General features: G+C 42.9%; 1 protein-coding gene across 1 annotated transcript in view; it reads right to left on the reverse strand.

Moving 5' to 3' along the window:
• Positions 1-19,029, reverse strand: part of FBXO10 (F-box protein 10) — a 96,509-nt gene that overhangs the window by 15,952 nt on the left and 61,528 nt on the right. The window contains exon 8 of the mRNA XM_075315862.1: positions 16,204-16,356. Within this exon, the coding sequence (XP_075171977.1) occupies positions 16,204-16,356 (153 nt within the window). The remainder of the gene's footprint in view (positions 1-16,203; positions 16,357-19,029) is intronic.

The raw sequence follows: 19,029 nt of genomic DNA on the forward strand, positions 1-19,029 counted from the left end.
GCTATTAACGTATAGCAATCCTTCCAACATCCCTTACCAATACATATCTACAACGTGCCATCAGAGGTCATAATTCTCACCCATTCAACCTCTTAGCTGTTTCATTTGTACTTCTACTAAATTACCAGTCAGCCGAGACAGCAATTTCTAGTCCAATATCGTGTAAAAGAAGATTTCTAAAGCTCAATGCCATTTTCTTCAAGCACCCTTTCTTGACTCCTACTCATTGTTTTCCCACTGAAAAGGCACTCTTCTGCCTCCTTACATTACTTCACTCTTGCTAAATTACAACCTTTAAAGGTACTTGTATTCAGGTAATGGTAGGTCTGATAATACAATAGCAGAACAATTTTCCCGTGTTTTTTCAAACTGCAGCCTCTCCACTAGGTGAAACTGTACATTCTGTTTCTACACCCGCGCATGGGCTCTCTTCATCTAAGAAATATCTAATGGTCATCATTCATCACCATGTGTTGTTTGCTCATCTGCTACAATTAGGCTTGTTCAGGGTGGCAGAGGACAACATAATGCAATCACTGTCTAGACAAAACGTAAGTGGCTGAGAAGACTGTATCGATGTTCATTATTCTCGTCTTCTCAGTAAGAACTCGAGCATAAATGGGTGCTGAAATATAACTACTGTAGAGCATGTTAATTCAAGCAACTGGTTCAGCAATGTGTGGACTCTTAGGCTATGTGCCCACGCTGCGGAAAATGCGCGGATTTTGCCGCGGATTTCTCGCGGAAAAGCCGCGGATTTCCCGAAAATCTGCAGCACAGGTACTTCCCAGCCATTTCTATGGCATTTTGGAAATGCTGTGCCCATGCTGCGGATTTTTCCGCAGCGGATTTCGTGCGGATTTTGGTCCGGAAAAATCTGCAACATGTCAATTATTGCTGCGGATTTTGCCTTTAGGCTATGTGTCCACGAGAGAATGTTGCTGCGGATTTTTCTGCCTCAAAATCCGCAGCTTTCCCCCAGAATCCGCACCTTAGCATAGCTGCGGATTTGACGCGGATTTCGTTGCGGATTTTGATGCGGATTTTGATGCGGATTTTGTCCATTGTACTCTAATGTGTTTCTGAATAAAGCTTTGACTGTTTTGAAGGCAAAAAAAAGTCTCTTTATGTCATTTCCTGTCCCAACCCTCCTTTCTTCTCCATTATCCATTTTGTTAGCAGTCTCACAGTGTGCTTATACAGAAAAGCTGCGGCCAACACCACTGGGCTCTGCCAACACCACTGGGCTCTTACATTCTAACAGGCTGTATATAATAACCCAGTGGTGGTGGCCGCAGCTTATAGCCAAAAAATGTGGTCCCATGTTCCCTTTCACTGTTATTTAAAAAAAAAAAAAAATGTGCTCCGCTGTATTTTCACTGTCCAGCCCGATGCAAGCGAGCAACTGGGGGCTGTGCTTCTCAGCGGGATAAGGCTGAAGCATTCTCTGCCCCTCCCGCTGAGAAATACAGTCCTCAGCTGCCCCTGAAAATGTCGGCTCCGTTGTGAAGCGCCATTCTCAGGTGCTGTACCGAGGCTCATCCAGCTGCCCTGATGCATTTGGCTGGCTGGGTAATACGGGGTTAATGCCAGTTTTCTGCAAACTGGCACTAAGCCCGAGGTTCATAATGTCATGCCTGTGTAGACACAGCCATTATGAACCTCTATTTGGGAAAAAAGAAAACACAACACCTTTAGTAAACATTTTAATTGAAAGAAAAACACACATACATCCCTGATTGCCATCTTTATTACTCCCAAGCCTCAGAGGTTAATCCAGGACAATATCACAGGAAAGCTCTCTGCCGGCTGCTGGGAGCGGCAGAACTCACTGGCCGGGTCAGCTCAGTTCATAGCTGAGCTCGGGTCAGCTGACTTCACAGCATCAGCTGACCCGGGCACAGAAGTCAGCCGGTCAGCTGACTTAATTCACGAGCGCGGGCGGGTGAGCTGAGTGCACACAGACAGCTGAATAGTCGGCCGATGTGCACTCATCTGACCCGGGCACGGACGTCAGCCGGTCCCAGCAGACGGAAGAGAGCTTTGCAGCATCTCGTACACTGACGGCTGCTGGGACCGGCTGACGTCCGTGCCCGGGTCACATGACTGCACATCGTCAGCTGTCGGTGTGCAGTCAGCTGACCCGCCTGTGCTCGCGAATTAAGTCAGCTGACCAGGGCTCTGATGTCAGACGTTCCCAGCGGCCGGAAAAGAGCTGTGCAGCATCTCGTACACTGACGGCTGCTGGGACCGGCTGACGTCCGTGCCCGGGTCACATGACTGCACATCGTCAGCTGTCGGTGTGCAGTCAGCTGACCCGCCTGCGCTCGCGAATTAAGTCAGCTGACCAGGGCTCTGATGTCAGACGTTCCCAGCTGCCGGAAAAGAGCTGTGCAGCATCTCGTACACTGACGGCTGCTGTCACCGGCTGACGCCAGTGCCCGGGTCAGCCGGGTGCACATCGGAGCTGTCATGGATTATCGTCGGGGGATTCAGGGAGTAATAAAGATGGCAATCAGGGATGTTTGTGTGTTTTTCTTTCAAATAAAATTTTTAAAAAAAGTGTTTTCTTTTCTTTATTACCAAACGGAGGTTCATAATGGCCGTGTCTACACAGGCATGACATTATGAACCTCGGGCTTAGTGCCAGTTTGCAGAAAACTGGCATTAACCCCTTATATTACCCAGCCAGCCAAATGCATCAGGGCAGCTGGATGAGCCTCGGTACAGCACCTGAGAATGGCGCTTCGCAACGGAGCCGCCATTTTCAGGGGCAGCTGAGGACTGTTTTTCTCAGCGGGAGGGGCAGAGAATGCTTCAGCCTTATCCTGCTGAGAAGCACAGCCCTCAGTTGCTTGCTTGCATCGGGCTGGACAGTGAAAATACAGTGGAGCACATTTTTTTTTTTTTTTTTTTTAAAAGAATTGTGAAAAAAGACCTGGGATCCTGTTTTGCCAGCTAAAAGCAAGCAGCCTGTAACTAGCTGCTTTTAGCTGGCAATCCAGAGTCCGGACACAACACGACTACACTGCCACTACTCTACACTACAAAATGGTGAAACTTCCTCTTCCTGAACTATCCTACATCACTTCCTGCGGATTTGTTTGCGAGATCCGCACCAAATCCGCAGGAAAAAGAGCCTGTGGGAACAGACCTGCGGATTTCTTGCGGATTTTACACCTTGCATTGACTTGCATGGGAAAAATCCGCAACAAAATCCGCAACAATAATTGACATGCTGCAGATTTTTCCGGATCAAAATCCGCGGCAAATCCGCCGCGGAAAAATCCGCAGCATGGGCACAGCATTTCCAAAATGCCATTGAAATGGCTTGGAAGTGCCGCTGCTGCAGATTTTCGGCAAATCCGCGGTAAATCCGCGGCAAAATCCGCGGTAAATCCGCAGCGTGGGCACATAGCCTTAAAATTGAAGAAAAAAAAAAAAAAAAAAAAAAAAAAAAATCGCCAAATCCGCATCAAAATCCGCATCAAATCCGCGGCAAATCCGCACATGCGGAATTTGCTGGAAAGCTGCGGATTTTGATGCAGAAAAATCCGCAGATACATTCTCCCGTGGACACATAGCCTTAGGGGTACTTTGCACGCTGCGACATCGCTACAGCGATATCGTCGGGGTCAAATCGAAAGTGACAAATATCCGGCGCCGGTAACGCCGTCGCAACGTGTAAAGCCTAGATGCGTCGATAAACGATCGCAAAAGCGTCGAAAATCGGTGATCTGTGTAGTGTCGGTCATTTTCATAATGTCACACCAATAGGAGATACGATGTTGTTCCTCGTTCCTGCGGCAGCACACATCGCTGTGTGTGAAGCCGCAGGAGCGAGGAACATCTCCTTACCTGCCTCCACCGTCTATGCGGAAGGAAGGAGGTGGGCGGGATGTTTACGTCGCGCTCATCTCCGCCCCTCCGCTTCTATTGGCTGCCTGCCATGTGACGTCGCTGTGACGCCGCACGACCTGCCCCCTTAGGAAGGAGGCGGGTCGCCGGCCAGAGCGACGTCACAGGGCAGGTAAGTGCGTGTGAAGCTGCCGTAGCGATAATGTTCGCTACGACAGCTATCACAAGATATCGCATGTGCGACGGGGGCAGGTACTATTGCGCTCGGCATCGCTAGCATCGGCTAGCGATGTCGCAACGTGCAAAGTACCCCTTAATATAAGGACCAAATATTGGAATATTGAAGATTTAGATTTGCTTGAGACCTACCAACAATAAGATGCCTGTAAACTTCACTCTTGGACTTGGACTATTAAGCACTTGCAATTTATTTATTTATAGTCAGGGTATTTTTCATGCAATTTTCTCTTTGGTTTTTTTCTAGTCTTCAGGCTGCAATTCACATGCTTAATGTTGCATGTTTACTGAACATTGTTTCAGCTCAGGTTTTTTTGTGTTTTTTGTATGTTATCTTGCTTTTTTGCAAGTTGGGGGCGCAGCCCTCCTAATACTGAGACTGAACAACTAATTGTGTCTCACTTCACGGTGTATTTAATCTGGGACACAGCTGACCACTTGCCACCATTCATATTGGAGTTTGACATGACACAAGTCAGGTATTGATAATGTTTTTAACTTCAGTAGGTTAGGGACTGTCTCAGATGGGTACACCTTGACGAGGTGAGACAGCTTTTTACCTTTTTGCAAAAATGTATACACTAAGTACCCTGTTATTAAGCACTTGCAATTTATTTATTTATAGTCAGGGTATTTTTCATGCAATTTTCTCTTTGGTTTTTTTCTAGTCTTCAGGCTGCAATTCACATGCTTAATGTTGCATGTTTACTGAACATTGTTTCAGCTCAGGTTTTTTTTGTGTTTTTTGTATGTTATCTTGCTTTTTTGCAAGTTGGGGGCGCAGCCCTCCTAATACTGAGACTGAACAACTAATTGCGTCTCACTTCACGGTGTATTTAATCTGGGACACAGCTGACCACTTGCCACCATTCATATTGGAGTTTGACATGACACAAGTCAGGTATTGATAATGTTTTTAACTTCAGTAGGTTAGGGACTGTCTCAGATGGGTACACCTTGACGAGGTGAGACAGCTTTTTACCTTTTTGCAAAAATGTATACACTAAGTACCCTTTTATTAAGCACTTGCAATTTATTTATTTATAGTCAGGGTATTTTTCATGCAATTTTCTCTTTGGTTTTTTTCCCACTCTTGGACTCCCTGCCTACTATTTAATGCCAAAGCCAGTATAGATGAAGCAGTAATGGGTTAATCAGTCTGCTGTCTATCTATAGGATACAATACAGCTTCTGATAGAGGTATTGATTGGCTATAAATAAACTGCTACAATGTCATTTCCTGGGAAAAAGGTCCTACACAAACATCTAGGCTAGAAAGAGGTTCCATTTAATTTTTTTTTTTTTTTTACAATAAAGTGTGCCTTATATAATAAATGACACCCTATATACTTACATGTTCCTCTAATTTAGATTGTGAGCCTCAATGGGGACAGTGTTGCTGATGTACAGTATGTAAAGCACTATGAAATTAATGGTGCTATATAAATGAATAAATATTATTATCTTTTTTAACCCTCCATTTCTCACAACCCTAAACAGCTATTTAAGACTTTCAATTCTCTCCTCCGTCCTCCAGCGCCACCTCTCCTCTCATCTCAGCTGAAAACTGTCTCATTTTTCAAGCAGAAAATTGACATCAGTGAAAGCTTTGGCCCACAATCCCCACAGCCTCTCCTCATACCTACTCAGTTCTCTTCGTCCAAAAGAAGCTTATTCGCTATGCCAGAAGATAAACATTCCTCTTCAGATCACATCTCGCCACCTGTGTACTTGACCCTTTCCCGTCCCACCTCATTCCCAACCTCACCAGTCTTCATCCCAACCCAAACCCATCTCTTCAACCTATCACTAACAGCTTGCATCTTCCCCTTATTGTTTAAACACACCTCAAATCACACCCACCCTCAAAAAGCCCTCCCTTGACCCATCACGTGTCTAGCTATCGCCCCACATCACTTCTTCCCTATGCCTCAATACTACTGGAACACATGTCCATCTTAACCTGTCCTCCCATCTCTCCTCCTGCTCCCTCTTTGACCAGTTACACTCTGGCTTTAACCCCCATCACTCAACTGAAACTGCCCTTACTAAAGTCACCAATGACCTACTAACCGCCAAAGCCAACAACACTACTTTGTCCTCCTCCTCGTGGACCTGTCCTCTGCCTTCGACAGTGGACCATTCCTTCCTATTACACATTCTCTCATCACTTGGCATCAGAGACTTGGATCTATATTGGATCTCTGCATATCTAACAGACTGGACATTGAGTGTCTTCCACTCACACCACCTCCTCATCTCGCCTCCTATCTGTTCGTGTCCCCCAAGATCCAATTCTTGAACCACTGTTCTCAATCTACACTTATCTTGTAACTGCCTATAGAATACCACAACTTTCAGTATCTTCTCTGCACTCATGACATGCAGATCTACCTCTCCGGACCTGATATCATCTCCTTACTAGCCAGAATCCCAGAATGACGTTCTGCCATTTCATCTTTTTTCTCTGCTTAATTTCTAAAACTTAATGTGGACAAAACATAATTCATCCTTTTTCTCCCATCCCACTCAATTCCCCCCCCCCCAATAAACCTACCCATCAAAGTCAATGGCTGCTTACTCTCCCCAGTCCCGCAATCTAAGCCCTTTCCACCTCTTGCAAACTCCAACTCAAATATTTTTCCCGGATCCGTACATTCCTTAACCAAGATTCTGCAAAAACACTAGTGCATTGCCTCATCATCTTGTGCCTCGACTACTGCAACCTACTACTCTTTGGCCTCCCTTTTAACACTCTCACACCCCTCCAATCTATCCTAAACTGTGCTGCCCGACTGATCCACTTGTCCCTGCGCTATTCCCCAGCCTCTTCTCTCTGCCAATTCCTTCATTGGCTTCCTATAACCCAAAGACTCCAGTTCAAAACCCTATCCATGACATTCAAAGCCACCTGCAACCGGTCTCCTCCATACATCTTGTAACCTGGTCTCCCGATACTTAACTACACACAACCTCCAATCCTCACAAGATCTCCTTTTCACCTCCCATCTCATCTCCTTTTCCCACACTCGCACACAAGATTTCTCCCATGCATCCTCAATACTTTTAAATGCTCTACCTCAACATGTCAGACTCTCGCCTATCGAGAAACCTTCAAAAGGAACATGAAGACCTACCTCTTCTGACAAGCCTACAACCTGCAGTAATCCTCAGTCCACTATACCACTGCATGACCAGCTCTATCCTCACCTACTGTATCCTCACCCATCCCTTGTGGACTGTTAGCCCTCATGGGCTGGGCCCTCTCTCCTCCTGTACCATTCTGTGCCTTGTATTATTTATGATTATTGTACTTGTTTTATTATATATACCTCTTTTCACATGTAAAGCGTGATTAAATAAATATGGCAATAATAATAATAATAATTATTATCATTAATAATTATGTTCCAATTATCCAAGGTGACATTATTTTGAGATATCAGATCTGGTCCTTTTTTGTACTGAAATGAGCCTTCTTTAGACATTTCACAAATAATGTGTCTGTCCCGGTTAGGACTCAGAACTGGGGAGGATGTCTGGACATGGAATCATGGATAAGGGTGCTTTCACACTGCGTTTTGTCCCCCATTCAGTGGTCCTGTAGGGGCTTACGTCCGAACTCAAAGCAAAATGGGATTCTGACACGTGCAGATGGGGCCATTGGATATACAGTAGGGGGAAAAAAGTATTTAGCCAGCCACCAATTGTGCAAGTTCTCCCACTTAAAAAGATGAGAGGGCTGTAATCGACATCATACGTAGACCACAACTATGAGAGGCAAAATGAGAAAACAAATCCATAAAATCACCTTCTCTGATTTTGCATGATTTTATTTGCAAATTAAGGTGGAAAATAAGTATTTAGTCATCTAAAAACATGAAAGATTTCTGGCTCTCACAGACCTGTAGCTTATTCTTTAAGAGGCTCCTCTGTCCTCCACTCATTACCTGTAATAATGGCACCTGTATAAACTTGTTATCAATATAAAAGACAAATGTTCACAACCTCAAAACAGTCACACTCCAAACTCCACTATGGACTCCACTTTGGTCCACCAAAGAGCTGTCGAAGGACACCAGAAACAAAATTGTAGCCAGGCACCAGGCTGGGAAGACTGAATCTGCAATAGGCAAGCAGCATGGTGTGATGAAATAAATTGTGGGAGCAATAAAAAGAAAATGGAAGACATACAAGACCACTGATAAACTCCCTCAATCTGGGGCTCAACGCAAGATCTCACCCCGTGATGAATAATGATAATAATAATAAGTTTTATTTCTATAGTGCCAACATATTTCGCGAATGATCACAAGAACGGTGAGAAAAAATCCCAGAACCACATGGGGGACCTAGTGAATGACCTGCATAGAGCGGGGAACACCGTAGCAAAGGCTACCATTAGTAACACTACGCCACCAGGGACTCAGATCCTGCAGTGCCAGACATGTCTCCCTGCTTAAGCCAGTACATGTCCGGGCCCATCTGAAGGTTGCTAGAGAGCATCTGGATTATCCAGAAGAGTATTGTCTATTGAGTATTGGAGAATGTCATATGGTCTGATGAAACCAAAGTAAAACTGTTTGGTAGAAACACAACTCGTAGTGTTTGGAGGAGACAAAATGCTAAGTTGAATCCAAAGAACACCATACCTACTGTGAAACATGGGGGTGGCAACATCATGCTTTGGGGCTGTTTCTCTGCAAAGGGAACAGGACGTGCAAACCTCCATCAGTAAGGGCATTGTAGATGAAACGTGGCTGTGTCTCTCAGCATGATAATGATCCCAAGCACACCGCCAGGGCAACAAAGGAGTGGCTTCGTAAGAAGCATATAAAAAGGTCCTGGAGTGTCCTAACCAGTCTCCAGATCTCAATCCCTTTGAAAACAGGCCAAAAACATCACTGCTCTAGAGGAGATCTACATGGAGGAATAGGCCAACATACCACCAACAGTGTGGGCCAACCTTGTGAAGACTTACAGAAAACATTTGACCTCTGTCATTGACAACAAAGGATATATAACAAAATATTGAGATTAACTTTTGTTATTGACCAAATACTTATTTTCCACCACATTTTGCAAATAAATCTTTGCAAAATTAGACAAGGTAAGTTTCTGGATTTGTTTTCTCATTTTGTCTCTCATAGTTATGGTCTACCTATGATGTCAATTACAGGTCTCACTCATCTTTTTAGGTGGGAGAATTTGCAGAATTGGTGGCTGACTAAATACTTTTTTTCCCCACTTTAGTGGTGCAGACGGAATTACAGTGTCCGGTGTTGTCCACCATTTTAAAGCGTATACACCTAATGGAGGCAGACACCCAGATACAGTCTATCAGTATAATCAAGGGCATTACAAAGCGTACATGTCCAAATCACGTTTTACGGGGGATTTGGACATAAGCCCCGGCAGGACCGCTGAACAGGAGGCTAATGCTGTGTGAAAGCACCCTTACAATTACAAGTTTATTAGTAAGTTGTATAAACGACCAAAAAAATCATCTGGCCTTTGAAAAATGATAGGCAGGAACACTATACCGCATTACATAAGTAGTGCAATGTATTATAATAATAATAAATAATAATAATAATAATAATCTTTATTTCTATAGCGCCAACATATTCCGCAGCACTTTACAATTCAGGAGGCTCATATACATATACATATCATATACATAAACATATACAAACAAGTAACAATTATAGAAGATACAAAATTTAAAGGGAAAAATGGCAACCCTGCTCGTGAGAGCTTAGAATCTACAATGAGATGGGGGGAGGGGCAAGGTACAAGTGCTTATTTACAGTGACAATCCAGCCATCTCATGGGGGATAGATAATGGCTTCCTGGACCAGTTGGCCAGAGCCTTGAGACTGTGTGCAGAATTATTAGGCAAATGAATATTTTGATCTCATGATAATTTTTATACATGTTGTCCTACTCCGAGCTGTATAGGCTTGAGAGACAACTACCAATTTAGTAAATCGGGTGATGTACATCTCTATAATGAGGAGGGGTGTGGTGTAATGACATCAACACCCTATATAAGGTGTGCTTAATTATTAGTAAACTTCCTTTCCTTTGGCAAAATGGGTCAGAAGAGAGATTTGATGGGCTCTGAAAAGTCCAAAATTGTGAGATGTCTTGCAGAGGAATGCAGCAGTATTGAAATTGCCAAACTTTTGAAGCGTGATCACCGAACAATCAAGCGTTTCATGGCAAATAGCCAACAGGGTCGCAAGAAGCGTGTTGGGCAAAAAAGGCGCAAAATAATTCCCATGAATTGAGGAAAATCAAGTGTGAAGCTGCCAAGATGCCATTTGCCACCATTTTGGCCATATTTCAGAGCTGCAACGTTACTGGAGCATCAAAAAAAAACCACAAGGTGTGCCATACTCAGGGACATGGCCAAGGTAAGGAACGCTGAAAAACGACCACCTTTGAACAACAAACCTAAGATAAAACGACAAGACTGGGCCAAGAAATATCTTAAAACTGATTTTTCAAAGGTTTTATGGACTGATGAAATGAGAGTGACACTTGATGGGCCAGATGGATGGGCCAGAGGCTGGATCAGTAAAGGGCAGAGAGCTCCACTCCGACTCAGACGCCAGCGAGGTGGAGGTAGGATACTGGTATGGGCTGGTATCATCAAAGATGAACTTGTGGGACCTTTTCGGGTTGAGGATCGAGTGAAGCTCAACTACCAGACCTACTGCCAGTTTCTGGAAGACAACTTCTTCGAGCAGTGGTACAGGAAGAAGTCGGTATCGTTCAAGAAAAAACATGATTTTCATGCAGGATAATGCGCCATCACATGCATCCAACTACTCCACAGCGTGGCTGGCCAGTAAAGGTCTAAAAGATGAAAAAATAATGACATGGCCCCCTTGGCCATCTGATCTGAACCCCATAGAGAACCTGTGGTCCCTCATAAAATGTAAGATCTATAGGGCAGGAAAACAGTACACCTCTCGAAACAGTGTCTGGGAGGCTGTGGTGGCTTCTGCACGCAATGTTGATGGTAAACAGATCAAGCAACTGACAATCTATGGATGGTAGGCTGTTGAGTGTCCTCATAAAGAAAGGTGGCTATATTGGTCACTAATTTTTTGGGTTTTGTTTTTGCATGTCAGAAATGTTTATTTCTAAATTTAGTGCAGTTATATTGGTTTACCTGGTGAAAATAAACAAGTGAGATGGGAATATATTTGTTTTTTATTAAGTTGCCTAATAATTCTGCACAGTAATAGTTACCTGCACAAACAGATATCCTCCTAAGATAGCCAAATCTAAAAAAAAACAAAACACTCCAACTGCCAAAAATATTAAGATTTTATATTTATGAGTCTTTTGGGTTGATTGAGAACATAGTTGTTGATCAATAATAAAAAAAATCCTCTAAAACACAACTTGCCTAATAATTCTGCACACAGTGTATAAGCGATCTAAAGATTGTTGAAGGCTCCTTTAAAAGCTGCTAAATTATTTTAAAAAGTATATAAAATAATTTAACAGTGAACGCTAACAATGAAAAACAATTCTAGAATTGCTGTCTTTTTTGTTTATCCTGCCTCCAAAATCATTGAATAAAAAACTGCTGAGTCTAGGAACGCACTGACAAACAGTTGGCTTTGTGGTATGCAAAAGTAGTAAAACATATATACATTGGGTATTGCAATACTTACACTAAACACCAATATAACTTGCTGCTGTAATAGCTCCCTCCCCAAATAAACAAAACAAAAAAAATACCTAAACAGTACTAGAATACATTACATGTATTGTATGCACTTGGTCTGCAATATACAAGCCCTTTTGCTTATGTGTGTATTTTTATTTGCTAAAAATATAACTAAATTTGGCAAAGCTGGCAATTTCAACCCAACATACTATTTGCTCAGGTCAGCTACTAAGGGAATACGTCTTGCTGACTGCGTATAAAACCGCTTTATGTCAACTGCAAACACGGCTAAGTACTGCACTTCAAACGCTATAGGATTTATAAACACATTAAATAACATTGGTCCCATGACAGGGCTTCGGAGTGCACTATTGAACCACTTTCTGCCCATAATCTTTTCAAGAGTTTTCTATGAAAGTGTTATCTGGACAAATTAAAGGGAACCAGTCAGTATGTTTTTAAATGTGGAAGACATGGTTTGGCTTGATTAGTGCCTGTCTTTGTATTTACGGTATTTTACTCCTCTAGCGTCATGATATCTTGCAGCACGTATCAGACATGGTCATCACTGTCCCCATTGGGGCTCACAATGTAAATACCCTGCTAGTACAACTTTGGAGTGTGGGAGGAAAACATGAAAACAAGGGGAGAACATACAAACTCCTTGGAGAGCTTGCCTTTGGTAGGATTTGAACCCAGGATTCCAGCGCTGCAAGGCAACAAATTTAACCTCTGAGCCATCGTGTCCCTTTTGTAAAAATTGTACCTTTTTGTAGTGATATAATATTCAATTCATGAGAAATCTAGCATAAAAGAAATCTGCAAATAGGCTTCAAGTGGACTGTGTGCGTAACAAAGCACTTGGAAGAAAACTGCTTCTTCCAAATACATTAACAAGCCCCAAGAGCATTTACAGTCTGATTTACATATAGCGTCAATACTAGGTTATTTATGACTGACTCGTTAGAAGGCATCAGTTTTATTGTGGGAAATTACATATTCAGTCATATCACTACTTCCCATCCGCTAACAGGTCCCCTTTATTGTCAATTACAATAATAGCTGCTTGTAATAAATTCTATTCAATGTGTCTACTGTTAAGTCTCCATTCACAATTTTGGGTCCAATACATGCCTAGAGCCTAGTTCCTTTTAATATAATTTTTACATGTTTGGTTTCAGACATGCGTCTTACTATTTATTTTAAGTACAAGTATTTAAAATGCTTTGCAAGAGGTTTTTTTTACTATACTTTTATCAAGATACTATTACATTTAAGGCCCCTTTCACGCATCAGTTTTTTGCCATCAGTCACAATCCATGGAATTTTGAAAAAAATGGATCCGGCGACTGATGCCGCTAGATCCGTTTTCTTTCTTATTGACTAGTATTGGCCTCACGTTTCATCTGTCGTTCGACAGATCCGTCGAAAAATGTTTGTCCGTCGGACGGAGACGACGGCCACAGTAACGTTTTTTGTGTACTTCGAAAAATCAGACAGTGACGGATCCGTTGTCGTCCGTCGTTGGTAGAATGGAAGCCTAAGGGCGCAGGATTTGTCGTAATCCGTCAAATGACGGAATCCGGTGATGGATTCCGATTTTTTTGACTGAGCATGCTCTAATTATTATTTAGCTCCCAGCTAGTCGGATCCGTCGAAAAACTCATCAGTCGCATCAGTTTAGCCACAATCTGTGACAAATCAGTCGAGAAAACGGATTGTGACTGATGACAAAAAACTGATATGGAAAGGGGCCTAAGGCTATGTGCCCACGGGAGCTTGCTCCTGCGGATTTTGCCGCGGAAAACCTGCGGATTTATCTGGATTTTCCAGATAAATCCGCAGGTTTCAGCAAGTACAGACACTCCCCATGTTACCCTATGAGACATGGAGAGTGCTGTGTCCATGCTGCGGTATGTGCGGTTGCGGAATATGCTGCGGATGTCCTGCAGCTGGACATAACTGCATGTCAATTATTCCTGCGGATTTACCTGCGGAAATCTGCCTTGGTCCCATACTTACCTGCCTTGATAGCAGACACCCGAGTAACTTTCCCTCGGTGCACAGGAGCGCGGTGGAGCTAGGAGCAGGAAGCAGGAGGTGGGCGGGGCCTGCACAAGCTGTGGTCATGTGACAGCTGGAGCTAGTGCAGGCCCGCCCACCTTCTCCTGCACAGTGCAGACACGGCCGAAAAGTGAAGTGCTGCGTGATGGAGGTAAGTTTAAACTCCCCGATCACTCAGCACTTGTTTTGCATTGAGGAGCCAGTGCCGAAGCCATGGTACTGTATCCTCAATGCAGAATGCCCGCACCATATCCGCAGGAGATTCCGCAAATAAACCGCAGCATGTAAACAGACAAAGTTGTGCTGTGGTTTTTTGGGAGCTCCTGCGGAATGTCCTGCGGATATAACCGCAGGACACTTTCCCCCGTGGGCACATAGCCTAAAACTGCATTTCTAGCAGACATTACAAATTAAACAAACTCTAATGTTGTGTTCACACATGGTTTTCAATTATTTTACTTGGTGGTTTTGTTTATTTTTTTTTTAAACTGTAGGAAAGTCTTTGTTCTCATACAGTGAATCATGTCATGATTCTGGAAAATCACAGCATAAATACACAACAACAAATACTGGTGAATTTGTCTTTACTCAGAGCAACATGAAGCATTGACAGGTTCCCTGATGTAAATTACACTGTACTAAAATATAAACATAACACTTATATTTTTGCTCCCATTTTTCATGAGCTGAAGCTCTAAGACTTTCTCTGTACACAAAAGGCCTTTTTCTGTCAAATGTTGTTCACAACTGTGTCTAAATGTCTCTCCTAGTTTTGCATTCCATAGAACATTATTAGTTTCCAGATGCATAACTTCACAATTATGCACTTAGAAATCCATGTGCCAAGTGGATGCTCAAACACTCAGTTTGTCCAAGTCAGCCTGTAACTTTGTTAACTTATAGGATTAGGTGATACTAGTTCACAGTTAAACAAATGGACCAAAAAGGTCTTGGTCAACGTTATACCATCAACATTGTGAATACTTTGAACATTCCAACAATGGTAGCAAATGGATGCACGTCTAATCAGGCATTATGTGTCCATTCTCTACCACTGTTATATAAATTGTATTAATTTTTGTTGCTGTTCTTTGCCACTTGTTTTTAATGTGAACAATAAACGTATTTTTTTTTTTATGGAATACTATGAGTGCTGGCTTCTACGTGTATCTACCTACATGCAGTCACTGCCCATCTAGCCTAATGGGCAAGTTTATTTCAACATAACTCCTGCCTACTGCTACTCAGTACAAGCTGCAGCGGTCAGGCTGGGTGGGAGGATAGTGAATACATTTGGGACTTGCATGCTCTCTCAAGCTTTAGCTGGACTCATAAATCATTTAACGCAATGTGAACATTACACAGCCATTCTAAAATGGATTTTCAAAGTAAATACACCTGCCTCAAAAGTTTTAAGAGCTTTAAAGCAAACCTGTCAGGTGCAATATGCACCCAGAACCATGAGCAGTTCTGGGTGTATATTGCTAATCCCTGCCTAACTGTCCCTGTATACACTAGCATAGATAAAGAGATCTTTACAAAAAAATATTATTATCTATTATTATTCTATTATGTATTTCTAATGATCTTTTACCATATGCTAATGAGCAAGGGCACTAGTCCCCTGGGCATTAGTTACCCGGCCAGTCGCCTCCATTAGCATGTTAGTACATCCCTATCTAGTACGTACCGTGCTATCAGGCTAATGAATACGCAGCGTTATAGGATGAGCTCACTCACCTCTCCGCCGCCATCACTGGATTTTGGCTCAGCGCGCATGACCCCGGAGTTTGGGTCATGCGCACTACTTCAGTTTGAAGCCAGGACGTGTACACCCAGCTTCATAGTGCGCATGACCTAAACTCCAGGATCATACGCACTGAACCGAAATCCAGCGTCGGGCGGCGATGGCAGCGGAGAGGTGAGTGAGATCATCGTGTGACGCTGCGTATTCATTAGAATGTTAGCATGCCCACAGGGGCGTACTAACATACTAATGAGGGGCGACTGGCTGGGGAACTAGCGCCCAGGGAACTAGTGCCCTCGCTCATTAGCATAGTGTATACAGGGACGGTTAGGCAGGGATTAGCAATATGCACCCAGAATTGCTCGTGGTTCTGAGTGTATATTGCACCCGACAGGTTTCCTTTAAGTAGAAGGGAATTTTACTGTTCTCATCAGAGTTTTAAAATAAATTTCACCTGATTAGCTTCAAAGACAGACAGCTAAGGTTCAAGTGTCTATAAAGCTGTAATTGATACAAATATATAAGATATTTTATTAAATGCCAAACTTCATGTGCTTCCTGTTGCAGTCATTCTAACATCTAGAACATACATGTGAGATATATTTACCGTATATGGTGTTTCCTTCAATAAGACCTTTCCCTCGTTCTCCCACAACCACTCCATCAGAATAGCCACAACATATAAGATTACTTCTAAGAATTGGATCACCGCCTCTTCGAATGTCCACACCACCCCACTGATTTTCACGGATGACATTTTCTGTCAAGGAATAAAAAAATAAACATTTGTTGAAATGAAGGTATAACAATGTACGGCTGGATACAGGTGGAAGTATTTCACGGATTACTGATGAACTAGTATTTCAGGTTACGATTAGTGATGAGCGAGTACATTACCGTCTTTGGGTGCTCGATAATCATAAAAAGCAGTTGGATGCTTGAAGATTTCCAGGAAAAATGCTTAAGTCCCCCATTGACTTGAATTTTCTCGGTTGCTCAAGTCGCGATCTGAACATCCAACTGCTCTGAGTACCAACCAAACACTGAAGCATGGTAGTGCTCGCTCATCACTAGACACGATTCAAGGAAATTCCATAGTAAGTGGCAATAAAATTCACCAATACCCTCAAATTAAGGCAATGTGCCCACAATGAATTTTTGACTGCATCAAAAACACAAGGTCTTACAGTTCCAGCTCAGTGGATGTGATTTATAGAAATCTCCTGCCCACTGCAGTGTATGTTTCATATCTCTAACATGTTAATTTCTCTTGTGGGTACACCGAGCTTCATGTGCAGATTTTCCCATAGACTTGCGTAGACTTGAAAATCCAGAGGTAATGTCGTACATGCGTTTTAGTGCATTTCTACGGCGGAAGTGCATCCAAAATGCATTTTGATACAGGTAAAATATATCTTTGCACAGTGTTAGCCAGTAGAGATAAAAAATTGTTTAAAAGAACTGAAGTCCTCAGTGGTTGATACCTTTTAATGGCTAACTGAAAAGGTGGTAATACTAGCAAGTTTTCGAGACTACTCAGGTCTCTTCTTCAGGTTGAATATAACACAAAATCTGAAGAGTCACATATTTATACACAACAGGACATAGACTGGGGCAGTAAATGAAACAAATTATGTGAAGCAGAAATATCACTATGGCAAGAGGACAAACTGTTGTGGCCATAAATACTGCTGCAGTTCAGTGTGAAAGTTTTATTGTCCTCTGATTAGGGTCTGGTCCGGGCTGTGATGCCCCGGATGGTCTGAGGAGCACATCTCTTAATTGATGTAAAAAGACATGAATCCATGAGACACATGCATTCCTGCTCTGAATGTGTCAACGTTCATCATAAGTTTGTACTCCCATAGTCTCCTATCTCTCTGGGACTTGAAGTTTCCTTTCAATACCAGCAATTTCATGTCCATGATGCTGTGGTCTGGGATACAAAAATGTTTGGCCACAGGTAGATCTATCCTTTTTTCTCTAATTGTGTGGCGGTGAGAATTCATCCTTGTCCTGAGCTGTTGTCCGGTCTCCCCTACATACAGAACCCCAGTTGGACATTTGGTACATATAATTAAGTACACCACATTAGTTGTAGTGCAGCTGAAGGTACCTGGGATCTTGCAGTCCTGATGTGATTTGGGAATCTTTATCTTGTCCGTTGTCAATATAAATGGACAGGTCTTACATTTTTTCTGGTTGCAGGGAAGTGTTCCTGTTGTTGTTGAAGAGGACAGGGAGCTTCTGACAATGATGCTTCTTCGATTTGGGGGCTGTCTAAAACACAGAAGTGGGGGGGGTCTAGATTTTAACCGGGCATCTTTTTGCAGTAATGGTTGTAGTTTACGTGCAGCTCCTCTTAACACCTCCAGATGTGGATTGTAGGTGATTACAAGAGGGATCCAGTTGTTTTCTTCTTTAGTTTTATAATGTAGGAGATGGTTTCTTGATAAGGTACCGTCACACATAACGAGATCGCTAGCGAGATCGCAGCTGAGTCACGGTTTCTAGCGATCCCGTTAGCGATCTCGTTATGTGTGACAACTACCAGCGATCAGGCCCCTGCTGTAAGATCTCTAGTCGTTGTAGAATGGTCCAGGCCATTTTCTTCAAAGGCGATGTCCTGCTGGGCAGGACACATCGCTGTGTTTGACACTGTGTGACAGGGTTACTGTACTGCTGAGATCGTTATACAGGTCGCTACTGCGACCTGTATTGTTCCTGCATCGCTGATAAGATCTGACTGTGTGACATCTCACCAGCGACCTCCCGGAGACTTACCTGCGATCCCTATCAGGTCGCATCATTTTCGGGATCGCTGGTAAGTCGTTGTGTGTGACTGGGCCTATATTCTGGTGGCTCTTGTAATCTGGTTTTCAATTGTTCTTGGGTGGTAGCCTTGATTCAGAAAGGTCTTACTGAGGCCCTCAAGGTGATTGTCTCTATCTGTACTGTTGGAACATATCCGATTGTATCTGATAGCCTGGCTGTATACAATAGAGTTTTTTATGTGTTTTGGATGAAAACTGTCCCATTTCAGGTCTGCTCCTCAGACCATCCGGGGGCATCACAGCCCGGACCAGACCCTAATCAGAGGCGAATAAAACTTTCACACTGAACTGCAGCAATATTTATGGCCACAACAGTTTGTCCTCTTGCCATAGTGATAGTTCTGCTTCACATAATTTGTTTTGTTTACTGCCCCATTCTATGTCCTGTTGTATATAAATATGTGACTCTTCAGATTTTGTGTTATATTACGCCTGGAGAAGAGACCTGAGTAGTCTGGAAAGCTTGCTATTATTACCATCTTTTCAGTTAGCCATTAAAAGGTATCAACCACTGAGGACTTCAGTTCTTTTAAACAATTTTTTATCCAAAATGCATGTAATCTGAAAAATTGTATCAATAAAGTTTTTTGTCACAGCCA

This window comes from Anomaloglossus baeobatrachus, chromosome 1 (genome assembly GCF_048569485.1).
Source record: "Anomaloglossus baeobatrachus isolate aAnoBae1 chromosome 1, aAnoBae1.hap1, whole genome shotgun sequence".
Taxonomy (NCBI): Eukaryota; Metazoa; Chordata; class Amphibia; order Anura; family Aromobatidae; genus Anomaloglossus; species Anomaloglossus baeobatrachus.